The sequence below is a fragment of the Alligator sinensis genome, unplaced genomic scaffold (assembly GCF_000455745.1).
Source record: "Alligator sinensis unplaced genomic scaffold, ASM45574v1 scaffold1503_1, whole genome shotgun sequence".
In the NCBI taxonomy this organism is placed as follows: Eukaryota; Metazoa; Chordata; order Crocodylia; family Alligatoridae; genus Alligator; species Alligator sinensis.
The window spans coordinates 7,672-27,217 of record NW_005842956.1 but is presented as its reverse complement, the minus strand read 5'-3'; the positions used below and the strand labels follow the sequence as shown (position 1 = coordinate 27,217).

Genomic DNA, 19,546 nt, shown 5'->3' with positions numbered 1-19,546 from the left:
CCATTGCTGCTGGCCATTTCTTGTGGGGATGGTGCCGTGTTGGCTGTCACCACCAGTGTCTTGGTTGGAGCTGGAGAGGGGTGACCTCCATTGGCATAGACAGGGCGGACGTTGGTGCTTCCAGAACGGGAGAAGGACTGGCGTACATCGTTGCTGTTGCTGAAGCGGGTGAAAGAGTCCGTGGCATGGTTGGCTTTTGGATCATTCCAGTATCGGCTGTTGTAGGTGTTGGATGAGGTGAGCGTGTCATTCTCTGAAGAGGATGCATCGGCATGGAACGCTTTTGTAGTTGAAGAACATTTGGGTGGCAGGTCATCCTCCCTAAAGAGACAGAGAGAGAAGGAAAGTGGGGCTGTGTCTGAAAACTCTGCTTTCCCCTGACACCCCTTTTCTCTCTCCAAATAGCACGGGATGGCTTTAGTTGTTACAGGTGTGCAGTGGCACCAGCCTAGCCCATTCACATCCCCCTCCCCCCCGTAACACTTATCATAGTGCATGCTAACTATCTCATCTGCCAACCCTCTGCACATCACTGACATGTTCATTGAGAAGGCAAAGTAGGGCCAGAGCTACAACAGTGAACCATGTCTCTCCCCGGAAGTCTGTGATCATTGCTGCTTGGTTCTATGGACTACATTAATGCCTCTTCCATTTTAGATCTATGTTCATCCCTTCAGCTTTGAAGCCTTTCCCAAGTAGCAGCAGCTGCCTGCAACCAACCCATGGCCCCTTGCTAAGGAGCAGATAAAGATCTTTCTCCACCCCTGCAAAACTCCTTCACCACCCTTCCATCATCATCCTCCATTTTCTGGACATAACAACTTTGACTCAGGCTCTCTAAGCAATCCCAGCGACCCCAGTGACCATTAGCAGGGGGAAAGCTGACAGCCTGAGCCCCACCTTATTTCATTGGGAATCTCTTCCTCTTCTTCCTCCTTGTGTTTGTTCTTCCAATAAAACAGTGCCACAGCCACCAAGACAATACAGATCATGAGGACCACTGCTCCTGCGGCAACAGCTCCAGCTATCAGGCCCATACTCCGAGGATGGGCTGCAGGGGATGGCAAACAGAGAGGATAGAAATCAGGATTAGGATATAACTGTATATAAGCATCTGAAGCTACCAACGAGGAGGGTGGCCAAGAAGCATTGGGATCCTCAGTCCTGGGCACAAGGCTCTCAGGATACAGAGGCGCACAATAATTCAGGAGGTCTTTGATTACAGAAGTTGCTCTAGCAGAGTGCAGTCACATGGCCACACCTCCTTTTATTATATACTTACGGGCAATGACCTGCAGGTCTAGAAGGCAGGTGCTGGTTCCAATGGCATTAGAAGCCACGCACTGGTAAAGACCTGATGACACAGTGCTGATATTTCGGAGGGTGACTGTGCCCTGAACTTGGTCTAGACAGACAAAGAGAAAAGAGTTTAATCCACCCCAGAAAACCTCAAAAAGGCAAATCCAGTGAACAGAAAAGTCTAGTGTGAGGCTCTTACGAGATAATAAATTAGGGGATAACCTTGAGATGGGAAGAATCTCTCTCACACACACAAGATTAGGTCTTAAGGAGCTTACAGTAGATGTTTCTTTTTTTTATAGATGAATTTCTGTGAATGAAAGCTTGGGGCTGATCGCACTGTGCAAAAGAAGCAAGCCAGGCAAAGTGCAAGCAAAGAGTGTGCAGCATTCTGCATACAGCTCCACCTATAAAACTCACTCCTGCCTTGCAGCACCCTCTGCTATTCCAGCCCTGGGCTCTCCAAACAGCTCTACCAGTGTTTGCTCCTCCTGATTTATATAAAGATTTAGAATACCATAGCCAGTTAAAACATGGATAATTTAGAAGACAAGAATAAATATCAGTGAGTCACCATGTGGCCACCCCATCAAGACTAACTCCTAAATATTCCCCAGGGGAAGGTGGGATCTTCCATATGTAGTCAGAGCCTTTCCCGGTTTTACTTCACATCTAGAACATGGCGCCTCCCACAGCATAAAATCTATCAAACCTTCAAATATGGCATTGTGTTTTGTCCTCAAGCAGAATGGTTGTGGGGTTCTTTGGCTGACCTCACCTTTGGTTTTAGGTGCTCTCTATTTTTGGAGCTTTTCTGGTGTGTTTTAAAATGCACATTTCTTTGTAAGCCAGCAAAATCAGGAGTCACCTGTGATTATTTCAGCAGGGTTACAATACTCCCCAAGCACTTGTAGGCCTTGAGGAATTCTTTCTATCAAGAAACATTGCAATGAGCATGGCCACTAGGGGCATCCAACCAATTAGGGGCATTTTCCTCCACAGGGTACTGCCATTAGAAATAACTGACTGCAGCGATGACTCAAGGCTAACTCAAAAAGCAGCATCATTGCTGGAATCTCAAAGGAAAATCAAAACAGCTGCCTTTGGGAAAAGGAGGATAAACAGCAGGGTAAGCACCTTGTGTGGCTGTCGGAGGCAGCTTGGGAATGTTGTTCAACTTCTCCCAGAGGTATGTTGGCCGGGGGATGCCTTCTTCTGAGCTGCAAGTCAGGGTGATATCACTGCCGACATCCAGGGAGCCCTGAATTCTGCAGAGCGGGGCAGAAGGAGGAACTACAATGAGAGAAGAGGGAAAAGTAATAGCACATCAGGAAGTGCAGCCAACAGAAGGGAAGGTTTCTTTGTACATGCCCAGCACCTGTGGATGTGTGCCTGTTCTAGGGAGAGTGAGACCCCTGGTGTGGCCATCAGCTGTAAGCAAGTGAAAGGGCAGACCAGGAATGGGAAAGGAGTTTGGAAGGAAAAAACAGACCAAGAAGCCCCAATTTTGGCATTCAAAAAGGAAGTCCTACACTGCTGATCTTCACACAGCTACTCTGCATTGGATGTTTCCTGGGAAAATAAACCCCTGCAGCTGCCTAGCTGGAATAAGCATAGTGAGGATTATCATTATGTTCACAAGCTCAATGGTGTAAATTGGCTCTAGGCAGATGACAGGTAAAACATTTCTCCCGGGGGAACAGTATGGGATAGTATTGGATAATCTATTGCTTCCTATGAAATGTCCCAAACTGGAGACTTGGGGAAAGGAAACCAGAATCAAAGGCCAAAGGTCCATTTCATTCTCCTGGGTACTACATAGGGGACCCCCGTGGCCCCTTTCCTACAACACCCCCTCTCCCTGCCCTGCAAAATGCCTATATTTGTTTCAGTCATAACACAGTCCTCAAACTGCCTCACCCTCCTGCCTTAAGAGTCCTTTCTCTATCACATTCACACACCCAGAAAATACATTCCCATGTTCCCAGAATACCCACCTGATGCCCACCAGCCCTACCTCACAACTTCCCTCCCTGTGTTTCCCTTGAACTACAACATACTCCCAGGTAGTCTTGCTCTCCAATACATATGCAACTACATCTCTTTAAAATACCCCACCCCAAAGAGAGCAGTCCTACATTCCCTCCCATTCCCAATGCACACACCCAAGACAGTGAGTCCAATCACTCCAATGTTCCTGCCACCTCGGTCTGGAAGGTTGTTGACCAAGCACTGGTAGGTGCCAGTGTCCGAAAGCTGGGTGTTGTTGATGAAGATGGAGGCACTAGTGGTTGGCATTGTCACTGCAAATCCCACTCGCCCATAGAACTGGGGTGCACCACCAAAGATCTGTCCGCCTTGGTAGAGAATAACCTAAGAAAAAAAGAAAGAAAGATTGGACATTTCTCTGCAAGGAATCTCTGATGTTCAGAAGCAAACCAAGCACATGTGACAAAAGGAGACAATGCAGAAAGGACCAATTTCTAAGGGACCCATGTAAAACTTTTACAATAACCCCAAGCAGATGTATCCTGGTAGCAGAGTTTTCTCAAAGAAAGGACAGCCCTGTGATAAAAATATTTGGGATGGGGCCTCATTGCAATCAGTACCATGTTTTTTGTACTCCCTACCAGTACAAATTGAAAATACAGTTCAAAGGTGTGGCAAAAATGTCTCATGATCCCTTATTATCACTACACAAAGGGCCTCACAGCTGAGAACTGTAAGTTGTTTCTTTTTCTCTTCTCTCTTCCTGCATTAGATAAGCAGTAGCATAGTAAGGAACAGTCCGAACAAATGTTACACAAAGATTAGTTACTGCTTGCTTTGCACATAAATTTTGCAACCCTTGTTACCTGCCCGCTTTAGGACTATGCATGTACTAAACTTTGCAGAAAACTGTAGCCAGTTACAGATTGCCACAATGGAATCTTGTTCACGAGAGCTATAAAAATGTAACTTCGGGCGTGGCTAGGGGTCGACTTCGCTTTGAGTACTGAGCTCCATTGTCGAACTTGTTTGCAAACAATAAACTCGAGTTGGACCCAGCCTGAGTGTGTGACTCTCTCCTTGAGGTAAATTGGACAAAGCCTCCAGGGGCACGAAACTAGCAATTTGTGCAACAAAGGTTCTCCAGGGATGGTTTGTGGGCCACTGTGGGTACACCAAGGCCTTCCTGATGTTCACTGCTAGGAAATATCCTGACCAACAAGTAGTGGGGTGTTAGGAGAGAGGAAGGGTCCATGAGAAAGTCCATCTTTCAGGAAGTATTCTGCAGAATGCAGATGATGCAAAAACCCTAATATTAAGGGGCTAATCATCCTTTCTATCTCAGCTTTCAGCTGCTTCCAGATCCTCCAAATTCTTCTCAGCATCCCCCCACACCATCCCACACCACAGAGTACTCAAAGCAGGGCCTGTAACAGGGGGCCAGATGTTCCTGTTACTTGACAGAGATTGCAGCAAAAGGGTTTGCAGGCAGCCAAACATGGGCTAGCTACAGGAGAGTAGGCAGCCAAGGGCCTATAGCCTGCACAGGCTAACTGCATGGCTAGCTACCCAACAATAAGACAGTAGGGAAGAGCCCTAGGTAGGCAGCAAGGGGACAAATGCAGCTTAGCCAGAGAAACAGCAGTAGGCTGCTCTGGAGGCTGAGAGGACACACCTATGGTCAGACAAGAGAGCACCTGGCTAGAAGGGGAGGATCTCAGGGGATATAAGATTAGGTCCCTGAGGCACAGGGGCAGTGCAGCCCTGAACTTTATGAGGGAAATTGTTCCTGCCAGTTCAGGCTGGAAAGGAGTGGGAGCTGCAGGCCAGGTCAGGTATTCCCAGGGCTAAGAGAGGAAGTGAGTGAGGAGGATGCTTCTGCAGCAGCATGGTGACCCAGAGGGGGCTTTGAGTCTTTTATCTGGAAATGGTTGTTTGAATTTGTGTTGTAGTTTAGACTAGAGGACTGGATTATGGATGTAGGGAAGGACTGAAGGCTGCACAGGGGTGCCTAGGAAGAAGCACTATGGGTTCTGAGCCCAGAGAGGAGGAGGCAGCGCTAGGTTGGCGTCAAGAGGACCAGAGTCTGAGCCCCAAGGAAGAGACAGTGGGTAGATGAAAGCCAAGAGGGCCAGAGTCTGCACCTTGAGAGTAAGGCCCAATTAAGAAGAGTCTGGGACTCAGAAACCAGGCCAGAGCAAGTAGACCTATGCTTAGGACTCCACAGGTAGAGCAACTATTGGGCCAAAGTCAAGAGGGCTGAAGCCTGTGCAGGCTGGTACTTGGTTTGAGAGTAACACCCGTGAGGCATGGGCATAGCTTTGGGGGAGGCTGGAAGCCGTGATTAATGCCCTGAAGGCAGGTTAGTACCTGAGGGCAAGGCTGGTGCCAGCCAGGCATGACAAGCAGAGAAAGAGGTGGACTGGGGCTCACTCCAGGGCCCTGAGGGCAGCCTCCCTAAAGGACGAGAATATCTATCAAGGCATGGCAAGCAATACGAACAAGAGAGGTAAAGCAGGGACAATCTGGCCACCAATGGACATCACAGCTGCCTTTGGGGGTCAGGACTTGCTACAGGGCCCAAAGGCCTCCCCATGCCCCATTGTATCTTGTGGAGTAACTAACCAGCTCAGCTGACACTATGCCAGACCAGTGCATAAGTCCAACCAAGACAGCTGAGGACACAGGTTGTACCATGCTTGCCGAAGGTGGAAGCGGAGAGAAAATGATAAACACACAGTAGGGGTAAGGTACTCAGAGCACATACAGCAGCAGCAGAAGACATGCTGGGGCACAGGGAGATATTCAAGGACTGAGGCAGTATCAGTTACAAAAGGCAACAGAAGTCAATGGGCCTACAAAGAAGGCATGATCAATTCTGGCCATGAACCTCAGACCTGGCCTCTTGCACCTTTATCTTCTACTGCTAACCCTTCCAGAGCAAGACTGCTTAGTTACAGGAATTGCTCTAAACCATGTCCCAAGTTGGTGACACCCCTACAGCAAAAAGTCCAGCTACTGCAGGAAAATGTGTTCACATACCACTCTGAGGATGGGGCACGGGAAAGGAGACACACACATAACACCTGTGAATTCCAAGAAGCACTGATACCTGCTCAGGCTGGTTGGCGTTGGAGAGTGGGATCACCATCCAGATGACATTCAGGTTTGTGAGGGCAGCGCTAGTGGTAAAGGTGCAGGGCAGGATTACTGTCTGCCCTCGAGCAACCTGGATACTCCCGGAACTTACTGACACTTCGAGCGAGCTCACCAGACCTGTTGAGAAAAGGGAACCATGCTTAAGTTTTTATCCTTTTCCCTGGACTCTTGCTATGCCCTTTATTCAGGTAGCACTGTATATTTGTGCTTCGTGCCACTGGCATTCCCCACCACATGCCAAAACAGATAACATTCCCCCCTCCACCCTTTCTCTCCATGCTCTGGGTTGTCCAGCCATTCTCACCCAGACCTCTTATAAAAAAGGCAAATGGAAATGGGCAATCATCTTAATTGAGAGAGCTTTGGCTTTAGCTGCTTTGAAACAATGGAGGCCATTTTGGCTATGAGGAAAAACCTTCCAGAGAAGCTGAGCTGTAATTAGTGAGCAGTAGTTTAAGGTCTACCCAAGGATACATGGCAGCTTCTTCCACCAAGAAGAGGAATCAGACGCACAAGTTTTAACAAGCAGGTAGACAAGAGCAACAACTTTCATTAAAGGAAACTCAATCATTTTTCAGTTCTTTTTCACAACAAAATCCAATTTGAATATGAAAGTTTAGGGATATTTTATATTTAAGGGATTAGGCATCATCCCCAAATTTTGTTCTCTGATTATAATGACATTTGATATTGAAAGAACAGATCAAATCTAATTTATTTTCTATCTGTAATCCTGTTGACTCTTCCCTCCCATCATTCAGGCTCAACAGCAAAAGTGGCTTTACTCAGTCCTACTTGTTCTCCTTGTCACTTTGGGCACGTCCCCAGATGCAGGGGTGCATGGTTGCCAAGGCAAAAATAGCACCAGCACAACTTTGTGCCACTGCTTTTTGCCACTGCACTGCAGATGCAAAAACCGCTGCACATGGGGTTGCTGTGCGGCAAATTGTCCCAGGTTGGGTTGGGGAGGTCCTGGAGACCTCCCAGGGCAACAATGGTAGTAATCCGGCCTCTTGGAGCCTGGCTGGCAGTCAGTCTGTGGCTCTGGCCAGCCAGGCTCCCTTTCTGGCGGTGCACACAGCTGCCACAGACCGGATCTCCCAGTGTCAAAAAAAATGGCCTCACTGCTAATTAGCAACGTGGCAAATGAGTGCACATGCCGCGCACGATTTGCAGCATCTCAAACTGCTTTGAGGCTCCACAAACTGCGTGTGTGTGCTCATGGGGATGCACCCGTTGTCTCCTGTCATGCACTATCTCAACATGGCACTGCTTGGCTGTGTCCCCACAAACACACATGTGCAGTTTGCAACACTGCAAACCACATGCGGACATCCTGGGGTCAAAAAAAAAAAACATTGCTGAAAAAAGTGGTGCAGCACACGTGGCAGCCAAGTGTGCCACCAGAAAGGTAGCCTGGCCAGCCAGAGCCTCACTCTGACTGTCAGCCAGGATCTGAGTGGCCAGATCACTGCTGCTGCTACCCCAGGTGGCCCTCAGGACCTCAGGTAAGGCTGCTGGGGCCAGCACAGGTGCTGGCCCCAGCCTCCCCTACTCCACCTGGGGCAATTTTCCCTGCACCAACCCCACATGGAGGGACGTGCACATAGGCAAAAAGCAGTGGCGCAAATTTGTGCCACTGCTATTTTTGCCACAGCAATCACATACCCCTGCATGTGGAGATGCACCCCTTGAGTTGCAAATCATGTGGGAAAATATTTCATTTTGTACAGCTGAACCCTTTGACATAAGAAATTTAATAAGGAAACACTGCAAGCGTTTCTGGAAGCATTAGATATATTTTTTTAACCTTTCTTCTCCTCTCACAAAATCTGCAGGTGGAGCCAGAACCAACGTCTTGTATCATTTTAAAAGTCAATTAGATCCTTTCTTTTTTACCATAAGTGTGAGGCCTCCAGAGGAGACTGCAAGTTGCTATTGGTAATCAGATGATATCAGTATGCAAACACCACCCAGCTGTATGTCACCAAAGTGTAGATAGTCTTGTCACCTTGCTGTCCTAAATAGAGAGGGTAGGAAATTATCTGATGGAATATTTTTCTGTCAGAAAATGCTGGGTCATTGAAATGGAAATGCTTTCTGAGAACATGATTCTACAAGATTCAGACAGAAAAGAGGTGGGCTTCTGCTGGAAACCTGCCTGGTTTCAGGCTAGCATTGACCAACCAGGGTCCTTGACAGCCTGACCAGTGGACTGGTGAGGAGCTGGTGGTGGACTAACTCCCAAAGTCCCCAGGCTAAGAGCTGCTCTGTAGCCCAGGAGCCCAGGACTTCTAGCTACTGGCTTCAGGGCAGCCCATCAGGCAGAGCTTCTCTGGATCCCAGCTTTAGGGCTGCCTGCCAGGTGGACTGCTCCGAAGCTGGGGTTCCCAGGGCTCACAGCATCTCGACCACCTGCATTTCAGTCTCTGCTTACCTAGTTCTCAGGACTCCAAGCAACTCTGGGAGCCTTGTGGATGTGTCAACATGGTTAGAATGAAATGTCATTTTTACTTGTTCAAAACTTCAATTTCGGAGTACCCTTTTATACTCTTTTATATCTGATTTGGGGGTTTTCTTAAAATGAACTGTGGAATTTCCCATGGAAACAAGAATTCCACAGTCCAACCAGACCCTGTTCTAATGTGTGAGAGAACTGGAAGTCTCTCTAGGAAAAGTGACTGGTTTAAGCTTAATCCACCCAATATCTGGGGTTGCCAGCAATAAATTGAAGTAAACTGTGAATAGCTGGAAGTAAGAATGAATTTAATAAAAGGTGTCTGCCTTATACTTCTTAAAGTGGTAAACAAGATGGATTACTTCTGGACTCTTAGCTTCTTTGTGAATGGCCAGATAGCAGTAGTAGCCATTATACCAGCTGGCCCCCAGAAAGCACCTGTTGCATATAACCCTGACTGGAGTGATCTGTGCTCTGATGCACCAAGGCTGGACTTAGCTGATGTCCTGCATGTGGCCAAACTCTGAAGGCTACATGGAAGTAAATACTGAGCTAACTCACCATCATCCACCTGCTGAGCAATAGGGACTAGATCTTTCCCTCGATAAACTGTTGCAAGAAAACAACTACTGCCTGTGAAAGGCTCTAGTAAGGGATGGCAGGCTTTTTTGATACCCACTGTAGTCTGTTAAGACAATATTCATGAGGCTAGGAGAAAGAGGGGAAGGTACGGGGGGTGGTAATAGTCCACAGATGTTAGTTTAGATCTGAAAGGGAATAGAGTCAATTATGTTCATAGCTCTTCCATGTTTGCTTTCTGCAGCCATTTGAATGCTTGAATTTTGTCAGAGTAACTCAGTTTAAAAAAGATTTAATTTGAATCCAACACATCTGCCAATGGGAAATGTTGTTGGAAACTTCACAGTTCACAATTCATGCTGCAGGTTTAGTTATACAAGTTATCTAGTCAGGGATCCTACCATTAGTGTAACTTACTAGTATGGTGTGATTGGTAATCTTTGCAATAAACTGTTTACAAAACCTGAAAATCAAAATCAAAACCTAAAATAAATATCCCGTGCAGAATGTGTTTCCTTAAGAAATGTGAAGATAATAGCAAGGGATGAATATATTTGAGAATTCCCAAATGAATTTTGGAGCAATATACAAAACAGAAAGTAGGTGTGTTATTCATCCACTTCTGAATCTGAGCCTGATTTAGTATAGTGGCCACAAAAATGGACAGCAAAGCAACCACTGCACACACTGTTACCACAGCAGCCAGGAAGTATTTTCTCTGTATGTAGCAGGAGAGACAGGATTCCTTTTCATTCCTATGTCTGCAATTGCCCACAGCTCTTCTAGTGCCTCTCTCCCTGCTGCCCTTCAAACATGGTCCTGCTATTCCATATGCAGAAGCCTTTAATCCCTCTTCCAAATAAGTCAATCCTGTGCTTCTGGCTTCTCCATGACAACTATGTGCAGTGCTTGTTGGACAGGACATGGAGGAACATCTGAGTCCCAAACCCATTTCACCTGTGTGTGGGGCATTTTAGCCCTTGGAGGTAAAATATGCACTCCCTCTCCCTGCTTTTCTCTATGACATACTGCAAGCATGCTTTGCATGTCTGGTCTTATGCCTTGCTGCTGTGCCTGAGGATCTGAAAAGGTGATTGTGGGGATTTCCTTGAGTCAATTAACAGAAGATGGGACCTGATAGCCCAGGAGGCCCCTTCGAGGCCTGTATTCCTTCAAATCCCTGGTATTGCACAATGCCTACTCCTTTTACTGAGCCACCCAGTATCTCATTTCTTTTCCTCTGCTCCCTTGGCCCACATTTCAGGTGCTCCCATTGCCCCACGTGTTCCAAGGCTGTGTGCTGCTCTATGGCCCCAGAGTGCGTGTGATGCAGGAGGCCATCAAAAGACAAAGACCACCCAGCTAAGATAAGTGGCACCTGAAGAGCTCCAGGTGAGGAAGACACACAGCGGACTCTGCCAAGTGAACTTAGAAAAGGCAACAGCGGAGTCAGGAGAGTGCATGTAGGCAGGAATTCTCCTGCACCAGTGCAGATAAGGAGACACCTCTGCATGTGCATGCATTCACACACACAGCACCAAGGGTCATTACTATAAAATGACTCTTCTGCCAGGGAAACCACCCAACAATAACACCATGAGAAAGTAGCCAAGATCAAATGCTCTTTACAGGCTCCTCATTCTAGCTAAGGCCCCATTTATTTACATCTCAGACTACTAAATATAACAAATATGTATAAACACACAGATGGAGGAACATGCACAAAGACACAGCTACAGGCACACACACAGAGCCACAAACACAGACACACCTCCAGTCCTAAACATATACACTGATACACATGCTCCAGTACATAGACATATAAATATGCAGATGCATGTGTGCAGACATACACACAGACATATAATTACAGAAACAATGAAGACCCCACTAATATAATATAAAAGATTAAACATGTAAATATTCAGATGTTAGGACCTGCAAAATTCATGACTGTCACCTAACCAGGGGGGCCGTAGGTGATATAATACATGAAACCTAAATCCTAAGGCCAGGATTTTCAAGCAGCCTAAAGAATTAAATGAGCAAATTCGATATGTGTGTGCCCATCACTTGAAATTCCAGCACCCTGAACCAGGTAGGAGGGGGTTGCTGAGCACTTTTACACACACACACACACACACACACACACACACACACACACACGTATCTAGTTCTTGATCAATCAATGGATAGACAAATAGATATGCATACACATTCCATCTTAATATATCAAATTAAACACTGGAACACAGCATTCATGTTTGCTACTTTTATTATGTGACTCCCTCAGTGTATTCTCAAGTATTCAGCAAGGCTGATTTGCCTATAGAAGGTAACCATGTTGGTACTGTAAGCAATGGTTGCCCAAATCCAGGCACTGCAATAGCTTCTCCTAGCTGTGACCCTCAGTGATCCTAAAGCACACACTGAAACCTCGTTTGCACTGGTGTCAATGGAGTGAGGCTGGCTCAGACCAATGTCAAGCCCACAGTCCATTCACACGATGCTCTGCACTTTGGTTCTGTTCACTGCTTTCAGGTCTGTTCCTGAAACACTGAGTGGCAGCAGCTAAGTAGAAAGTATGCTCAGTGTCACCTATTTCTTGGGAACTGGCTGGCAAGAGGGTGTTTTGGCTAGGACCAGCTTTTCAGACATTGCAGAACTGAAATGATTAAGCATGTGTATTTCAGGACCATATAACCGAAGCAGTAGTTGGCCCTGGATCATTCTGATTTCATCTTTGACAGGATACCTCAGCTTCCCACACAGCATACTCAGCTACCTTCATTCTCCACTAAGGGGCTCCATGCAATGCTCATACAAAATAGTACATGCTCCACCCCTGGCGGAAATCCATGAGATCCATCCCCCCTCCAACCCCCCGCTCCCACACCTACAGGTAGCTTTAGACTCCCTGGTTATAATGAAGTGGTGTGATGCCAGCCCTTGCCTTTAAGTCCCACACATGCATTTCTCCCTGAAACTGCTTAGCACAGAAAACATCAGAAAAAATTGGCCAGGCAAAAAATGGGGTATGTCTCAGAGGCTGCAGAAACCTGTTCTCTACACTATCTCTACAATTTTTTTCTAGCATCCCAATATCAGCTGGGGCTGAGAAGTCATTCCCATCCTATAGCCAACATACCAGTAGCTCTGATGGCAAAGCCTCTGCCTGGCTGCAGTTATACTGACAGAAGAGGGCTTTTACTGCCTAAGACTGATTATCAGCCAGGATGTTACAGTTCCCTGCCGTGCTGTAAGATCCTCCCAAGGGTGCCACGGGGTGTCACACAATGTTTACACTGTTAGTTGTGCAAACATGAGTCACAAGATACATGATTTCAAACAAGAATCCGGAGTGTTAACAACATCCTGCCCTGTTTGGTCTTTCTAAGTTATTTGCAACAATATAATTGCTCTAGCATTTTTCTGTAGTCAAAGAATGAATGAAAACAAAGAGCTGGCATTTTACAATGAGTTCCTTAAGTCTAAAAAAGGTTGAGAAGTACTGAGCTAAGATAATGTCATTTGCAGGGGTGGTGTAAGTATGTTTCTACTCACATATGTTGCATTTCTACTAGGGGGCTTTGCTGACCTAGAGCTAGAGCAGCAGCAGGTCAGTCAGTACTCAGTAGTATAAACTGGCTTGGGCAATGGCCAGGATGTAGTGGGGGAGGAGTGCTAAACAATTAAGGTCTGTTTATGGGAATCCCCTGGGCTGTGTTAGTAAAGCTACATACACATCCAATACCACACCCGGGACATGAGATGCAGCATGGATGCTCACAAGCAGGTTTGGCAAGCATCGGCTTGCACATATGGGGCCCAGAACCGGTATGCTCTGCAGTGTAAAAGTGCCTCTGGTGTCTAAGGAGCCACAGTAAAGGAGATAGGGGAAATGAAGGAACAGAGAAATTAAACTGAATCACTTCAGTCTCACTTGGTCAACATGGGAACTTGCAAAAAAGTGCAGCAGGAGAGTGCTAGGCTTCAAGCTGTACCTGGAAGTATCTGAAGCACAGCCAAAGCCTCAGAAAATAGAATAAAAAATTCTGTTGCACAGCACTGCAGAAGATGCCTTCAAGGTGCCTAGCACCCTTGGCTTTTGCAATGAAGGCCCAGAGGACACAGGTACCAACCTGGAGAATGCTATTATCCATATAAAGCTGCAGTGTTCAAAAAAAGAAAAATTCTGGGATTGCAAACAAACCAAGGGAAAAACTGCAATGAAAACAGAAGCAAGCAACTGTAAGCCTTGCCCCACAATCAGTGAAATGATCTGAGATATAATTGCCTGCAGTGCTAAAGGAGAGAAATTGAAATAAAATGTTTCCACTGCTCCAGAGGTGTAATCTCCCCACACAATAGGCCCCAAGTGAGCTGGCATACCTGATGGATTTGATGCCCAGAGCAACCGTAATCCCCTCCCTACCTCTGCCACTCAAAAATGAGAGAATCCCATGCAGAGGAGAGAGTGGTATAGGCAGCATGTACCTTGGCTACAGGACTTGCTAGCACAGCATTCAGTCAAGAAGCCCCTAAAGGAGACTTGCTGTTCCTGCACTGATGACATTGGAAGGACAGCCAAAACACAAGAGGCACATTGTCCCTGCCACTAATCCTTTCTGGCCTCTGAAGGAGCAATCATGTTGGCAGAAAGCAGAAGAAAAGGTGGTCATTCCTGAGTGCTGGGAAGAAAGTGTTGCTTCTGCTCTGTAAAACTCACCAAGGCAAAAACAAGGGCCTGACCTGCTCAGGGACATCAAGACACTAACAGAATGGGTCCTCAGTGTATGCACAAAGCCATCACAGTATCCTAATGAACTGCTGAAGCCACCTCAGGTCCTTAACTTGTCACTTGCCCTGGGTAAAGCTGGGCATCAATTGCCTTTGGTGCTTCTCTTAGCCATTCTCACTGGTGGTTGGTCATGTTTCTAAGGCACCGAATGTGCAACAGCTCCTGAGTGTGGTTTCCATGGCAGTGCCTGATAAACTAGAAGTAATATTTAACCAGCCAACCATTCTGAGGTAGCATATGACAGACCAGTCCCATTTTTCAGCCCAGAACTATGACAGGTAAATGCAGCCGAAATCTGGTCCAATGTTTGACTCACCCAGGATATCCCTGTCCAAGGAGTGACCCAAGGTAAAGCCATTGCTCAGAAAGACAGAGGAGTCAGGATGGACCCACACTTTTTCCTGATGGAACACGCATGTGACTGTCACATTATATATATTGACCTGGACAGTCATGGGAGGTTTCCAGGCTAGGCAGCCATGCTGAGACTTGGGATCACTAGAGAACTGAAAGAAAATTCAGGACCCATAAAAGCTATTCTGTGAGTGCACAGCAAGACAGCAGCAAGTTTGGGCCCTGAGGTATCTGGAGGGGTGGAGGGGAGGGGCTGTGCACCCTTGTACACCATCTGAATTTGTTCTGTTACCTAGTAGCCATCAGGATAAGAAAGCTGTAAAGGGAATTCTCTCAAAGTGTGATGACTACACAAAGTACATCCAAGAAACACCTATGTGTCTGTCACCCATCTTCCATGCATATCCACCATATCCACAAGACTTCTGTCACCACAGTGTCTGGGTACCTGTACTGAATCACAAAGCTGCCCAACTCCTACCTCTTCCCAGTCACAGGCCTGCTTCAATGCACAGCAGCATATTGATGCCCTAGTGACAAGCAATTTGAGCTAGAAAGAGGGGCTGGTACTCCTCAGAGAGTGCTGTAGATGGTTTATAGATGGCAAACTCACCTGGGCCCTGGGAATTCACGAAAACACCTAGAAACATGTTTCCATCATTCCCTATTTCTTGAATAGGATGTAGGCCACAGCTGGGTTCTCTCTGGCTCATGCATTCAGCAATGCTCTAATTAATCACACTGCTGATGAGGTACAAAAGGAATAAAATCCAGCTCCTCTGGCTCTGCAGGGCTAATAGGAATAAATAGCAGGGCAGCCCCAATATTGACTTCCCAAAGCTTTGTACCCAATGCAAGCTCTCACCAAAGCATAGGTGAAAAGGTAGGCAGCTGAATCTGAGCTCAGGGTTTTTCTCTGAGTCACCAGAAATTAAACTTATGAGCACTGTCACACCTAGAGATAGTCAGAAACAGTCATCTTATTCATTCATTCACCTTATCCTGCAACCCACTGAATAAACTCCCCTGCACCACATGCAGCACTGGACCATGGCTCATCTGTTCTGACTGGTAGTGACACCTGCCCTGTTAAACAAGCAGGTAGGTAGGACACTGAATGAATGTGCTCATTCACAGAGTAGTCTGAGGGCTTGGGTCTTGATCCCTATCCCACAGCATTGCTTGCTAGCAGCTAATTAGAGATAACTACTACCTGTACATCTCTGCTGACCTCACCTGTGCTTTCTCTACTGTCATTTATAACCTATGTCTGGGCTAGGTATAACAACATTGGAATAACGTGCTAATGATAAGGCTCTGCTGACCCACCCTGTTCTGGACTCAGGTGCTGGCCACGGAATTAAGCCAGCATACCTGCCTTTGTCCCTCTGTAGAAATGAGTCTCTCTTCCAGGGTTACAAGGACAGTTTGAATCAGATGCCTTGCTGAGAAAACATGAAGTTCATCTCCCCACTCCATGCTGCAATTTACAGCTCTGCAAGATGGGCTTCATTCCTTCCCTTGTCCATGATCTGACTTTTAAAAAACACAAAGGGCACATCTACACATGCACTTTACTGCAGAGCTGATTAATTCACTCGGCAATAAAGCATCACTGTCTACATAAGCAGCGCTATTAGGCCAGAGTAAACTAATTAACTCCACTATAGGATAGTACTGCCCAACAAAAGTATTATCCTATGGCAGAGTTATTTGCTCCATGGCAATGCACATGTAGATGGTGGCCAGGGCTGTCTGGGGCACGCGGGTGCTACAGAGCAGGCCTGCCTGCTGGATAGCCCCACACTGTAGCACCCTCCTGCCCCAGCCAGCTTCTCCACAGCACACTGAGCTAGGTTGGAGCAGCCCTGGGCTGGCAGGCTGACCCCATAGACACCATGCCAGCCGGGGCTGCACTGCCCCAGCTCAGCGTGTTGCAGTTGAGGGCACAAGTGTAAATGCTGCACCTGGGAACAATAAACTCTGGCATGAACTGCGCCAGAGTTTATTCAGGTACGCTAATTGCACATGTAGATAGATGGGAATGAATATATCCCATATTTACTTCTGTAGGACACGTGAGCGTTTTTTTCCAAAATTTTTCCACCAAAAAGGAAGTTGTGGCCATTACACACTTCACAAAGCAAGGATGAGGAAGCATCACATCTGAACAAAAGTTGGAATTCTTTGCTCAGTGCTCATTTCCTCATCTGGCATGATCTCAGACACCAAACCAAATACCAAGCAGAACTGATGTACCAGGCCCCATGGGCTTCCTATGTGGATGTGTTCCATTTTCCAATAAATCAAGTCTTCTGAGCAAAATAACTCTGGAATCTGTTTCTTTATGGATGAAGCCATTACATGGATGATTTTTCTTTCAAGACTTTGAGACAATATTCAGGGCTGGTGGATGTCAAGGTAGGTATGACAAGCGTTGGGTTGTCCCAGCCATGCCCCATTCATATATTCTCCCTTTAAAACATCTACTATTTGCCACTGTCAGAGACTAGGTACTAAACTAGATGGACCATTGATTTGACCCAGCATGGCATTGCTTAGGTTCTGAAGCCATTACACAAGCACAGCTATTCAGTGAATAAAGATAGCATTTACATTTTTTCAATAATATTTAGACTGGAGATGGGTTCATGATGCACGATGGATTCTAGGTATTTCAGATTTTATTCCTTGTAGTTATGTGTGAGGTTTTGAAATGGTGGTTTGAGGGATTCCTTTGGTTAACGATAGCCTGCAAATGAAGGGCACTAGACTCAATGGCTCAGGAGGCTTCTTTCAGCCCTATGTCCCTATGTTACCTTGCCTGCCTTCTTTTCAGGACCCTCCAGACAATCTCAAAATATCTGTCCTCCCCCTCTTGCCATCCCCATACTGTAACACTAGCTGTTTTTCTTTCCCTTCACCTAGCTTGCCAATGGATGTCATAGGAGCCTTCTCCTTTGCAGCCTCTGACAACTGGAACAGTCTCCTCATCTCCCTCCAGCACTAAGTGCAACTCCTAAGTGAGCTGGTATCAAAGAGAAAGTTGCACTGTATTATAGTGAGATTATAAAAATAGGAAGGGACATTGATAGGAGTAAAAATAGCATCTACAATGACATTAGCTAGGATAAAACTAATCAATCCCTGTGCTCTGGGGCATATGTTAATCCCTTTGGGCATATGATAATCCCCTCTCTATGGTATAGGGTTGGACAAGTAGGTACAATGGGAGGTTTAACACTTCTCTTGGTTGGAGGCTGCTTCGGGCTGATTTGACAGTCCTTGAATTCCCAGCTTGGATCTAGCTGAGGAGGAACTAAGCAGCAGCTGCCCCAATGGACTCTCTTTATTTTGTCTGATGAGCAAGGACAGAGGGGTCCCACTCAGCTATTGCTCTTCCCTCTTGCCTGCTGGGGAACGGGGGAGGGAGGAGGAGGAAGGGCAGAATAGCCCTTTCCCCTGGCATATCCTCATTCCAGGTCACTACTGCACTGCATTCCTCCCCATAGCAGATCAAGTAAGAGACAAATGGGAGAGCTATGATACCTTCGCGGGACAGCCCCTTGGGTCACAGAAGTTAAGTGGGGTCAGACGTGATTGATACTAAAACAGGACACCACAAGAAAAAAGAAGTCTCAACATCACTGGTGTGAGGCCTCCCTCCTGAGCTAACACTGCCCCAACAGGCTATACATTGCTGCTACAGGTGATGGCTTCTGAATCCCCATTCAAAAGCCAAGGCTTTTTGAAACGTATCCGTTAATTACCCTGAAATTTGACCAGCAGAGCTTGCATGGAAAATTACACTCTGCATGCCTTGGTTTCCCTTGTGATCCTTAAATGTTACATAACAGCTACAATCCACTGTAGTGACTATGTCAACAGTATATAGTGAATATATTCCATTGTATTCCAAAGCTATATGTTCAGCAGCTATGTTCCGCCCCAGAGGTGGCTGTACAAGTGTAGTGGGAAAAGTGTTTCAAATAATTTTTAAGAATTTTGTGTCATCTATGCCTGCATAGGTGTTCCAAGAGATAATGTCTGTGCCTTGGCTAGTGACACCTTTTCCAGTTATCCACATTTTCGTACAAGAGGTAATCAGCACATGGCACACACAGGATTAATTGTGAGCTTCACCTAGAAAGGAGCCTAGGTGAGGTTAGGATCTGGCCAAACAGAGGCAACCTAACTGCAGAGGAGGCTGGGGCTTGCAAAGCTGGGTACATTTGTTGATTGGGGGCCCACTCCTTCCCTACTCCAACATGCCACCAGGGACACCTGAACCAGGGTTTCCAAAATGTGGGGCACAGCCCTGGAGGAGAGTGAAGATTAGCTGAGCACTGAAACAGGCCTTTCAGTTACTCTTCAGGGCTTACATTTTGAATTGAAAACTAACACAAAGCCCCAAGTCCCCAGCTGTAATGGTTGTGTAGGAAACACTGAAAATTCAATGCAAGTGTAAACGATGTGGGGAACACGGGCCTGGGTTTGCAGAGAACCTGAAGCAATGGCTCTGATGTGTTTGCGTGCCCTTTCTTTTAATATATGCCAAATCAGGTGCCATGACAAGACTTAAACCTTACTGCTGTTTGGAGACTAATTTTGTTGCTCATCACAGCATACCAAAAAAGGACAGGGAATACTCTATTATGAAGATTTATGACACTGTTTCCCCAAGGTGAGAGAAGAACCACAAAGAACTGGCCAGAGAACAGCAGCAGACATATAGGGTGAGATGCTCAGGTCTTCAGTATCACATAATGGGAAAAGCAGGGGAACACCTGGTTGCAATCCCCTGAAGAAGGGACACTAGCTCTCCAGAGCAAGTTTCAACAGTTTGGGAAGGACTGCAAATGAAAGCAACTGACACTGCACGGAAAACCGAGGCAGTCAGAGCCTAA

The 19,546-nt window shown here is 46.5% G+C and overlaps 1 protein-coding gene across 3 annotated transcripts in view; it reads right to left on the bottom strand.

Annotated features, from left to right (window-relative positions):
• IGSF11 (immunoglobulin superfamily member 11) overlaps window positions 1-15,273 on the bottom strand; it is a 15,953-nt gene extending 680 nt beyond the window's left edge. The window contains exons 1-7 of one of the 3 annotated variants that reach the window (XM_006036370.3): window positions 15,253-15,273; window positions 6,401-6,564; window positions 3,465-3,672; window positions 2,437-2,592; window positions 1,283-1,405; window positions 901-1,051; window positions 1-321 (exon numbers count right to left, since the gene is read on the bottom strand). The exon at window positions 1-321 is cut by the window's left edge and continues 680 nt beyond it. In XM_006036370.3, coding sequence (XP_006036432.3) covers window positions 1-321; window positions 901-1,051; window positions 1,283-1,405; window positions 2,437-2,592; window positions 3,465-3,672; window positions 6,401-6,439 — 998 coding nt within the window. In that variant the 5' untranslated portion in view covers window positions 6,440-6,564; window positions 15,253-15,273. Of the gene's footprint in view, window positions 322-900; window positions 1,052-1,282; window positions 1,406-2,436; window positions 2,593-3,464; window positions 3,673-6,400; window positions 6,565-8,346; window positions 8,470-15,120; window positions 15,143-15,252 lie in introns of those variants that run through there. The other 2 variants (XM_025192651.1, XM_025192650.1) reach the window with 2 other exon arrangements.
• Window positions 15,274-19,546: the final 4,273 nt, after the last annotated feature.